Raw genomic sequence first — 11,178 nt, 5'->3', positions numbered from 1 at the left:
CCTCCTCCTCCTCCTGCTGCTGCTGCGTTCACGGCGCCTCCGACAGACGAGTGTTGAAGCCCGAGAAGCGAACATGGCTGCTGCAGCGAGGATGAGGACGTGGAGCTGTCCGATCAGAGGAGTTTTCTGTCCGCGGGCGGTCTCTTTCCTTCTTTTTCTCCTTACTGTAAATGAAGTTATTGCAGCGCCGGAGACGGGGCTTTGGACAATCACAGTTGTTAATGTGAGTACGTAACTGGACATACTTTACAACTGCAGCACGGTTAGCTGACGCTAGCTGCATATTAGCCTTGTTATGGTCGCTCGCTATCAGCTGTGAGTCCGGTGACAGCTGCGTAACTGGTCCCGCGTTAAAAAGGTATCTTGTGTATCTGTGCGCCTTGACGTGTTTTTGATCAAGTGACCCCGCCAAAAGAGCAGAGCATGCTTTCGGCTAATTAGCTCGTTAGCTGCTCGCGAATGACTTGATGGGCACTTCGAGGTTAGCAGGAGGCTAACTAGCTTTCTCCAAAGAGTCTCGTCTGTCTCGCTGAGCTCTTGAGAGGGGACACCGGAGACACGTCTTTTGTCCCCCACACACACACCCGGAACCACTTCTCGACCAACACTTTTAAGAGTCCCAGTTTGGTGTGAGTCCTGCCGCACAGAGTTGTGTTATTATTACTGGAGTTCATACATTACAAACACACCCTGAAAGTCGGTCTTCAGTCAAATACTGAAGTCCTGCAGATCCTAGATTTAGTCCGAGGACGACTGGGGAGCCTCGATCAATAATTTAGGGACTGAGAAGTTTCAGTTTCCTTCTGTAGCTCTCTACCTAGTTGCAGTATTAAGTACCGTCTGAACAGGTTGCCAGTCAGGTCACAGACAGACAGACAAACACACCTAGATAATAATAATAATAATAATAATAATACAGAGAATATTATTGATGATTCCAGTTCAACTTCCTGGCAGGTCTTTTTCCTCTTCACGTGCGCAGTCAAGGCCTGAATGCAGAACAATAACCTGAAAGTTTAATCAGTTCGCCAAACCTATTATATATTGATAACAATGCAAAAATAATCCCCGGTTGCACTCGAGCTCACAAACCTTATTTACTACCCCGCAGACCTCAAGACCGCTGCTGTTAAAAAAATCCATGTATGAAGATACTGATATTGAATTGAAAGGTAAGACACGATACAAAATGTACTTGTGACCTCTCCCACAAATTGTGCCTTTTTTTTTGAATGTTTGTCATCGTGTGTTTCAGTTGTGTCTTTTAGCTGTCCTGAGGAGGTGACCTTCACGATTCACTGGTATTTAAAATACTACCCCTGTCACAATGAATTCAACAACATCGAAGTAAGTGCAAATGCTCCACGTTACATGTCACTAATGATCAGCCTGTCGTCTGTCTTGTTTCTCAGAGTTGAATTGTAACTGTCATTGTCTGCAGGAAATGTATGAGCGAACACCTCTGAGTCGTGGGGAGAGCCTGGACCCAAATCCCCTCGGACAAGGAGAGTTCATTGAACACCGACACAGTCCCATTACATGTAACGGTGGACTGCGCTCCTTTCCGATGCTCAAAGTAGGTTTGTCACTCTCCTCAGGGTGCACACACACTGAACATCATTGCATTTATCATCTCTCGGCATCCAGCAATGATTTGTGTTTTGCAGAAAGCCAAAGCAGATCCACGTCCAGTCAGTCCCCCTGACAAGAGTGAAGAACAAGTACGAGAACTTAAACGCTTCTTGATTTCAATAGATTATTTTAAGTTAAGTTTAGCAAAAATTTTAAAATAACACAACGTAATCAGTCAATATTAAGTGTCTTTAACTGATCAAGTGTTTGTTTGGTGTGTTTTTTCCTTAAATGGTTTCTGCATACATAGTGTGAAAATATTTTTATCAGAGGTGTTTAACACTGAATTACTTGTGTCTTTCATCAGGATGAAATGAGATGGATTGCTGAGGAGTATGACAGCAGCAGCACGACGAACAGCAGCAGTGTAAGTGTCAGAGACAACGTCATAGCCACCACGTGGAAGGACGGGCCCTACCTGCTGGTTGTCAAGATCATGTCCAGTAAACCAGAGTCCAACTGGGATTTAACATGTAAGGCTCTTTTAAACATCACGAACAACTAATTTACTGCATGACTGGCACAGAACAGCATTTTCACTATTATTGGTGTTGTTTTACCCTGCATGAGTTTAAATGTCTGCCAAAATGGTTCATTACTGTGAAGATGGCTCATAAATGCAGCTGAGAGTGACGTATTTAGATTTAAAAACTACCACAAACAAATCCTTAATTTGTTGGGAAACACTTGTCGTGCCTCATTTGTCTAACGTCCGGGTTTTGTTTCTCCAGTTAATGTGGTGATGAAAGGAAGCCACGGCTACATTTCTGTCACAGAATGGCCTCTCATGATTGTAAGTGGACTTCAGGACTTCAAGATTTATGTCAGAAACTTGAATTACCCATTTGTTAATTATGTTATATGTAAATATTATGCTCTCATAGTAATTCTCTGGATCTAATGGGAGTGTTGTCTTTCTTTGGGTCTGTGCATATTTTATATGGTTTACAGGGTCAATGGTTTTTACTGCTTTAAAGGGACCGTTCACCCAAACTTAAAAAAAATCCTACAGTTTTAGCTCTGGTCACCCCAGTACAAACTACTCCTGGGAACTGAATCTGTTGCATTTCATAAACCCAACAGCAACATCTGACTCCATAAATAAAGACATGGTTTCTTCTTTAAAAAATAAAAATAAACTATGACTGTAAATTGTGAAAAAAAAAAACCCGCTGTGACTACAGCTGCTTTTTATCAAGTTTGCGCTCCAATTATTACAACACAAAAAGCTGCAGGGTTTGTTGGGTTCAGCTGTATTATTTGTGGAGAAAAGTTTCTTCTAACTCTTCAAATGTGATTCAAAATTCACATTTGACAACCAAATCCATACGAGCATTTCAACAGTGAAGTCAGCTACAGCTTACAGATCCAAACCAGAGAAAAACAAGATGTTTTTGGATAAACTGTTTTTCTGGAAATTTGTCTCCAGTTCATGAAGACCAACTGCTTCCATATGTGACGTGTTTATAGACTAATCCTTTGCTGTCTGTTTGTAGTTCTACATGGTAATGTGCATAGTGTACATCCTGTACGCCCTGCTGTGGTTTATCTGGGCAGCCTGCTACTGGAAAGATCTACTGAGGATCCAGTTCTGGATCGCAGGGGTCATATTTCTGGGCATGGTGGAGAAGGCCGTCTTCTGCGCTGAATATGAAAACACCAATACTGTTGGCTCTGCTTGTAAGTGCCTCTAGATGTGTTGATGTGATGTATGTTTTTTTTTAATTTTTTTACCTTTGTCGTGTGAGACAGTGAGTTGTTTATTTTTTAAATATATATTTTTTGCTTTAGCTCCAGGCTTGTTGATCTTTGCTGAGTTGGTCTCTGCCCTGAAGAGAACTTTGGCTCGATTGCTTGTCATCATCGTTAGCCTCGGCTACGGCATTGTAAAGTATGTCCACACATATATCTGTTTACACAGCTACTTATTTGGTTGTTGAAATACCCCAAATTATTATCAATACAAAATTAAGAAATAAGCTTCTTTATTTTCTGTGTGTCCCTTTTGTTTTTAGGCCTCGACTGGGGACTGTGATGCACAGAGTCGTGGGGCTCGGTGTTCTCTACTTTGCCTTTGCGAGCATTGAGGGCATCCTGAGAATTACAGGGGTGAGTTATGTTTACTGATGATTTTCTTTTAAATTAGATTAGTCTTTTCAAATGTCAACAATAAGAAATGCTCATCAGAAGTTCGAAGGGCCCAATTTTCGAAATTCAAACTGCTTGTTTAATCTGGTCAAGAGTCAAAAAACCTGAAACAACAATTTGAAGGAGAGGAACACAAACAAATCTAAGTTCACACCAGCCACTGTGAGCTGGTAAATGCCAAATGGCTATTTGATGATCAAAGCTGACTAGATTAAGTTTCTGTTGGTCAATGAGCTGACCCACGATTGATGAAAAGATAACAAAGATTACGCAGTATTACAGAGCTGTAGTTTGGTGTCAGATTGTGTTTTTGAAGTAAAGTTGATGTCACACTTTGTGTATTTTCTTGATTTTGTTGGGGGGGCCAAAACTCAAGGGTCGAGACAATGGCCCCACTCTCATCACAGCAATTGTTCTGGCTGTGTTTGACTCCGTCGGCATCTGGTTCATATCCTTCCAGTGTGCTCCTCAGCAGCACCAATAATCTGTAGTTTTTAAGTTCTCGTTTGGACACTTTAATTATTGAATTGAAATGATTTTAAATATTCTTGTCTTTTGGGTTGGATAGTTTTTATCTTCTTTGCACTCAGGTGAATGGTTCTATATTTTAGTCTCTGTGCTGCCTTTAAAAAAAAAGAAAAAAGATCTCCCATCCTGTGTGTGATTTTTGCACATCTGTCTCCTCTTCCTGGTGTCCTCTGGTCCTGCTCCGTTATCCCTTCTAGGCGAAAGACTCTGACTTGGCCCTGCTGGCCAGCATTCCCCTGGCTCTGCTTGACTCTTCTTTATGCTGGTGGATATCCTTTTTGTGCACCTACAACCTTTCCCTGTGTGGTTCTCCTCTGCTTGCCACCTCCTATACACAAGTCCCTATCAGACCAGGAGACAGTGATCTGCTGCTGTCTCATTTCTTTCCCAAATAATTAGCAGTTCAAGTACAATTTGTCAGAGACACATCCTGCCTCTCAGAAGACGCGGCAAAGCATTCATCATTCATTCTACAATCAACACATTTTTTTTCTGGTTCATGATTTAACTGCTCTTAAAATTCTCCATCCTCACTGCTTCTTCTCTTGCACAATGAATGACATTTTGCTATCTTAATGGGCACTCTGAATTGGCAGAGGTGATTGATTTGCATGTCCATCTGCCAGACTTTAAAGATTGGATACGCATGGGTGCCACAAGGGTCTGCGATACGGAAATCTATCTTCCTCTATCAATGGATCTGAAACAACCACTGAGAAACTATTAATGAACAAATGTATTAAAACACTGTTAAAGCAGTAGTCCCCAGTATTAAATATTTACATTTCTTCAAGATATTTAATGTCATATCTCCCAATGCTAGTTACTGCTTTGACAAGGTGTTACATTTTGTAACAACTTCTGTTTGGATACCTCTAAATTTACCGATATATACGATCAAAACATGTACTGTACATATATTTCACTTGTCTCCATTAGAAAGTGTACAAAGTTGGAACTGGATAAACAGCATAGCGTCACATTAATGCTGTTCAACCTCATTTTAAAGACGGTTAAAACACCTGAGTAAGGGTAGAAACATTTACAGGATTGGCTGTTTCTGACATAAACCACATTCATACCTCGTTCAAAATCAAACACGTAAGCTGTCACATCCGTTCCAGTGCTTAGTTACAATGGATGAGTAAAATGACCACTTAATGTTTGTTTTATTTATCTTTGTTCGAGTAGCATGAAATTCTGTGAGTGCAGTGTATGAATAGAAAAGTATATGCTCGCACGTAGAGGTATAAAGGTCCCATTCATTCATTTTTTTATGTACTTTCTGCTATGCGTTTCCCTTGACTGCCACTAACATCTTTGTCAGCCTGGCACAAACTATCAAGACTCTGAAGCTGCGGAGAAACCCCGTCAAGCTGTCTCTCTACAGACACTTTACAAACACACTCATATTTGCTGTCATTGGTAAGTGGTACAATTATGATATATTAGCCTCCACACCAGTGCTCATGATTTCTAGTTATTTTAAGTCCTAAATCACAACCAATAGTGTTTCACCAGGAAACCGATGAGTTTCTCACTTTGTCCTTTTCTCCTTCAGCTTCCATCATTTTCATGGGCTGGACGGCCAAAAAATTTCAGTTAGCAGAGTGCCAGTCTGTGAGTATGGTTCAGCATGATCATCAGTAGTAGCAACGTATACAACTATGGTGTCAGGTTTACGTTTTATTGATAACTGCACCTGCCTGTGACTAAAGGATTGGATTGAGCTGTGGGTGGAGGATGCTTTCTGGAGGTTCCTTTTCTCCGTTATTCTGCTCGTCATAATGTTTTTATGGAGACCATCTGCAAACAACCAAAGGCAAGTAGTCCACCAGGACTGTTGGATCCACCAACATGAACTGAAGTGGGCACTTACTGGCTTAATTTCAATGTCCACAGGTATGCTTTCACACCTCTCATCGATGACTCTGACGATGAGGAGATTGAGGAGTTTATTGCGTCTCCAAACCTTGGTACAGTAACATCCTGGGAGCACTACACTTACGCAGAATATTGAGGACACATGGAGTATGTCTTAGTCTTGGTATATACACTGCTCAAAAAAATAAAGGGAACACTTAAACAACACATCCTAGATCTCAATGAATGAAATATTCCAGTTGAAAATCTTTATTCATTACATAGTGGAATGTGTTGAGAACAAAATAACATAAGCATGATCGATGGAAATAAAAATCATTATCCCATGGAGGTCTGGATTCAGAATCATACTCAAAATAAAAGTGGAAAAATCAGATCACAGGCTGATCCAACTTCTGTGGAAATTCCTCAAGAAGTCAAAATGAGGCTCAGTAGTGTGTGTGGCCTCCATGTGCCTGTATGCACTCCCTACAATGCCTGGGCATGCTCCTGATGAGATGACGGATGTTCTCCTGAGGAATCTCCTCCCAGACCTGGATCAAAGCATCAGCCAACTCCTGGACAGTCTGTGGTGGACGTGGCGTCGGTGGATGGAACGAGACATGATGTCCCAGATGTGCTGGATTGGATTCAGGTCTGGGGAACGGGCAGGCCGGTCCGTAGCATCGATGCCTTCATCATGCAGAAACTGCTGACACACTCCAGCCACATGAGGCCGAGCATTGTCATGCATCAGAAGGAACCCAGGGCCCACTGCACCAGCATATGGTCTTCCAATGGGTCTGAGGATCTCATCCCGGGACCTAATAGCAGTCAGGGTACCTCTGGCTAGCACATGGAGGGCTGTGTGGCCCTCTGAAGAAATGCCTCCCCAGACCGTTGCTGACCCACCGTCAAACCGGTCACGCTGGAGGATGTTGCAGGCAGCAGAACGTTCTCCACGACAGACTGTCACATGTGCTCAGTGTGAACCTGCTCTCATCCGTGAAGAGCGCAGGGCACCAATGGCGAAGCTGCCAATCTTGGGTGTTCTCTGGCAAATGCCAATCTCCCTGCACGGTGTTGCGCTGTAAGCACAGGTCCCACTTGTGGACGTCGGGCCCTCGTACCACCCTCATGGAGTCTGTTTCTGACAGTTTGAGCAGAAACATGCACATTAGTGGCCTGCTGGAGGTCATTTTGTAGGGCTCTGGCAGTGCTCCTCCTGTTCCTCCTTGCACAAAGGAGCAGATAGCGATCCTGCTGCTGGGTTGTTGTCCTCCTACGGCCCCCTCCATGTCTCCTGGTGGATCGGCCTGTCTCCTGGCACCTCCTCCGTGCTCTTGACACTGTGCTGACAGACACAGCAAACCTTCTTGCCACAGCGTGCATTGATGTGCCATCCTGGATGAGCTGCACTACCTGAGCAACCTCTGTGGGTTGTAGACACCGCCTCATGCTACCTCTGGTGGTGAGGGCACTGGCAAAATGCAAAAGTGACCAAAAATCAGCCAGAAAGGACGAGGACAGAGAAATGGTCTGTGGTCACCACCTGCAGAACCGTTCCTTTATAGGGGTTGTCTTGATAATAGCCTCATTTCCACCTGTTGTCTGTTCCATTTGCACAACAGCAGGTGAAATTGGTTCACAATCAGTGTTGCTTCCTAACTGGACAGGTTGATTTCCCAGAAGTGTGATTGACTTGGAGTTACATTGTGTCGTTTAAGTGTTCCCTTTATTTTTTTTGAGCAGTGTATTTATTTTTTATTTTTTTTACTCACAGCTGATGGTATAAAGTTGAGAGCAACTAAAACTGAGATGAATGGCTCAGTGAGACCTGCAGAACCAAACCATGTAAGTAACACAACTAAGCTTTGTGTTAATCAGTTAAATCTGTACATTTGATTAAGTTTGGAAAATGCAGCTGTCCAAATTTCAGCAGATGGCAGTGTTTACCCTGTTTATCCTCTTTTTCTACTTCTCCAGGATGAAGACTTGAAATGGGTGGAGGATAACATTCCTAGCTCTCTTAGTGATGTGTAAGTATCCTCTAAAATCTATACGTTCATATGAGGCAAGTGTGACTCTAACAGTTTTCCTTTGTCCGTTTGTCACTGCAGAGCTCTACCAGTCCTACTCGACTCAGACGAGGTATGAATTACATGACAAAAATCAGGATTCACTTTTCACATAATATTTGTTCAACCAATATTTGCATTAGTCTTGTGTGGAGATTTGATCACTTTGCACAACAACAAGAAACAAAGCCTTGTTGGATGATGTCAGGGACTCGTTTCAGCATTACTGAGTTAGGACAGGACCCACACTGAATCTTGTGTGTATTTAAGGCATATGTTCTTTTCATAATAGTACTACATAAAAAAAAAAAAAAAATCAAGCATGTACTAAATGACCATTTGCCAAACCTTTCCCCTGAACAGGGCTTTCCCACTTTGGGTTTCTCCAACTGTAAAATGGTGTTTGTGGGTTGGTGTCGTACGGAAGAGTAATACCCTGCATTCGCTGCACCCAGTCAAACAATCTGGCTTGCCCTGCCAACTAGTGGTGACTATATGCTTCTTCCACACCCTGTGCAGCAGTGATGTATCGCACTACTATAATACCACATTATGTCACAGCTGGGTGGGGTCATAAGTACAAGTAATTAGTTTGCTACAGCTGATAAAACGTATTCACGGCTGTGTTCATTTCAGCCGGTAAAATCCAGTGGTTGTTGGCTTGAAATGAGAAGTCGACTTTTGTCTGTCTCTGTCTGCAAATAAGGACTCATTGATTCAAAAAGTACAGTTAATTTTTTGTGATGCAGCTGAATGGAAAGTTTGACAGGCTTAATTAAGAAGGTGAGGCTCAGTAAATGGTCTATTGTGACCTCTGCAGTCAAAATAATAACAGGCAATAGCATTGTTTTTTAGAAAATCTGTGTCTGAAAGAAAATGTGTAGTTTAAGTATGCATATAATTTTCCCAGGAAATCATGACAACCAGGTATGAGATGTCGAAGCTGGAGTGAGGCAGAACATTTCCAGTCATCTGCTGACATGGAGGGAGGACATGGTAGCCGTCCCTGACCCTGAAGCAGGGTTGTCTCCACGATTTCCAGTCGGGTGGTGGATTGCCATTTAATTTTTCAGGGGATCCTCTTGGATGGCTGCTACTTCACAGGGTGGTGCAGGCCACAACTTCAGGTGGACCTCTGCTAATTTCCCTTAACTTCTTAAGGACTACCAGAGAAAAAGTCTTTTCATCGACCAACAGGTTCACTATTTCCTTCATACGATCCGTTTTGAGCCTGTCTTTCCAAAGAGAATGTTTCATTTTATATCGAGTGCTGTATTTATTTATGTTTATATGAATTTATTTTACCAGAGAATTAACAGTGGGCCTCATGCATGAACACACTCACAAATATATGTTAAATTAGTTTTGGAGAATATCTAGATATTATTGGTGGGTTAAGATAATTATATATGATAGGAAAACACTGAAAAGTAATTATGTGAAAATTATTTATCTCAGTTATTTTTGCAGCCAGAAGACAGAATTGGACTTAGTGGGTTTATTGATTTTTATATATATATATACACATACACACAGAATTTTGAATTTTGCAAAAGTTGAGGAATTCAGTAAACAGTATGTATTTTTCATGTAACTGTGAGTGTCTGAAGCACACTGTTTTGTCAGCAGCATTCAAATCTAAGACAAAGATGAAATTTAAACACTGTAAACTTTGAATATTCGCTCTTTTGCACTTTGAAGATCAAAGCTGTGCCTCCACGTAGTTCTTGTATGCGGCCTAATGTGTTCCGGTAATTGAGAACAATATGTATGGAAATGTTGTTCACAGCTCTGATTGAAACCACCCGGCATCCTGAGTACTGGTGAATGAGTGTGAGTGGGGCAAAGCACAAACACGTCATTTGTACAATTAGAGTTTAAATGTAACTGAGTTAGTTAAGTCTTTATAGAATTAGGGTTTGCAGTCATGTTTTGAATCTACTGTATAAGCGTGGGTGGGCCCAAAACAAGGCGCAGTATGCTATATGTTTGTTAATATGGAGTTAAGTCATTTTATTATTTATTTGTGTTTCCAAGTGTACTTATAAGTTGTTCAAGTGTGTGTTTACTCTAAGTGTGTTTACAATGTGTGCTTCCATTTTTATTTTTTATTTTTTTTTAACCATTTGGACCCCGCACAATGAAAACTGCAGCTTGTTTTGTTATTTCTTTACCGTTAAAATTACTCTTGGTTTCACAGATACCTTAATAATGTTCATGTTCTTTTAAATAAGTCTTAATATTTTTATTATGTTTGAAAAAGGCTGGCCTGTTTCTGACTGCGTTGTTTTGGAGTTGGAACACCGTCGTTCTCGTTCATGTCGTCTCCAGTCAATGTATGACGGACTTGTAATGCTGTATGTTGAGGCCATCCAATATTATAACACGCCAGATGAGTTATGTGGTAAGTACAAGCCGATCACCTGAATGGGTTTATAATGTCACTGCTCCATTCTTTTTTTTTTACTGGTTGGAAAGCTGGAATAATTGTGCTTATGATGGCAGACTGTCCTGTTATATAAAACTGCAGACACTTACAGCGGACCTCGATTATTTGTACAGATGGGTTTTAGCTGATTCCTGTTATTTAATAATTCCACAGGTGGAGAGGTGTCTGGATAATGTAACTCCTCTCTTTTTCTTTTTCATGGGTGTCATGAAGAACTGTCTGAACTTTTTGTAACGGTGGTTCTCTTCTCTCTTCCTTCTCAGGAAGTGGGTACATTCAGATTAAATATTATTTGAATTCAGGAGAATGTTTGTTTCCTGACATCTGATTTTCAGTATTAATTTGGCAATAAAAATACCTATTTTACCACAGTTGTTAATGTGTTACATCACTTCAAATGTGTTTCTTCTTAAGGCTGTCTTGCAAATGCCAGATTCAAGAAAGAGGAGAAGGAAGTGTTGAATGAATGGGCTATTGTGA

The 11,178-nt window shown here is 41.4% G+C and overlaps 1 protein-coding gene across 1 annotated transcript; it reads left to right on the top strand.

Moving 5' to 3' along the window:
- The first annotated feature begins 67 nt into the window (after positions 1-67).
- Positions 68-11,069, top strand: tmem87b (transmembrane protein 87B). The gene is made up of 19 exons (XM_069144953.1): positions 68-223; positions 1,112-1,172; positions 1,256-1,347; positions 1,442-1,576; positions 1,668-1,721; positions 1,940-2,105; positions 2,364-2,425; positions 3,129-3,312; positions 3,424-3,523; positions 3,648-3,741; positions 4,506-4,579; positions 5,627-5,733; positions 5,870-5,928; positions 6,027-6,130; positions 6,211-6,284; positions 7,955-8,025; positions 8,158-8,210; positions 8,292-8,322; positions 9,160-11,069. The coding sequence occupies exons 1-19, from the start codon at positions 74-76 to the stop codon at positions 9,199-9,201; spliced, it is 1,713 nt and encodes a 570-aa protein (XP_069001054.1). The 5' UTR covers positions 68-73; the 3' UTR covers positions 9,202-11,069.
- Positions 11,070-11,178: the final 109 nt, after the last annotated feature.

The sequence above is a fragment of the Embiotoca jacksoni genome, unplaced genomic scaffold (genome assembly GCF_022577435.1).
Source record: "Embiotoca jacksoni isolate LCO1_2020_lvr unplaced genomic scaffold, fEmbJac1.0.p SCAF_12, whole genome shotgun sequence".
In the NCBI taxonomy this organism is placed as follows: Eukaryota; Metazoa; Chordata; class Actinopteri; family Embiotocidae; genus Embiotoca; species Embiotoca jacksoni.
The sequence above is the reverse complement of the archived record's forward strand: the minus strand, read 5'-3'. Positions and strand labels throughout refer to the sequence as shown.

What these genes read in the sequence shown, in the direction of transcription:
- tmem87b (XM_069144953.1), top strand. Translation starts at nt 74, where the DNA reads ATGGCTGCTGCAGCGAGGATGAGGACGTGGAGCTGTCCGATCAGAGGA. An exon ending in CAATACTGTTGGCTCTGCTT is followed by an intron (nt 3,313 to 3,423) that starts GTAAGTGCCTCT and finishes TTTTTGCTTTAG; the next exon opens with CTCCAGGCTTGTTGATCTTT. An exon ending in CTCGGCTACGGCATTGTAAA is followed by an intron (nt 3,524 to 3,647) that starts GTATGTCCACAC and finishes TTTTGTTTTTAG; the next exon opens with GCCTCGACTGGGGACTGTGA.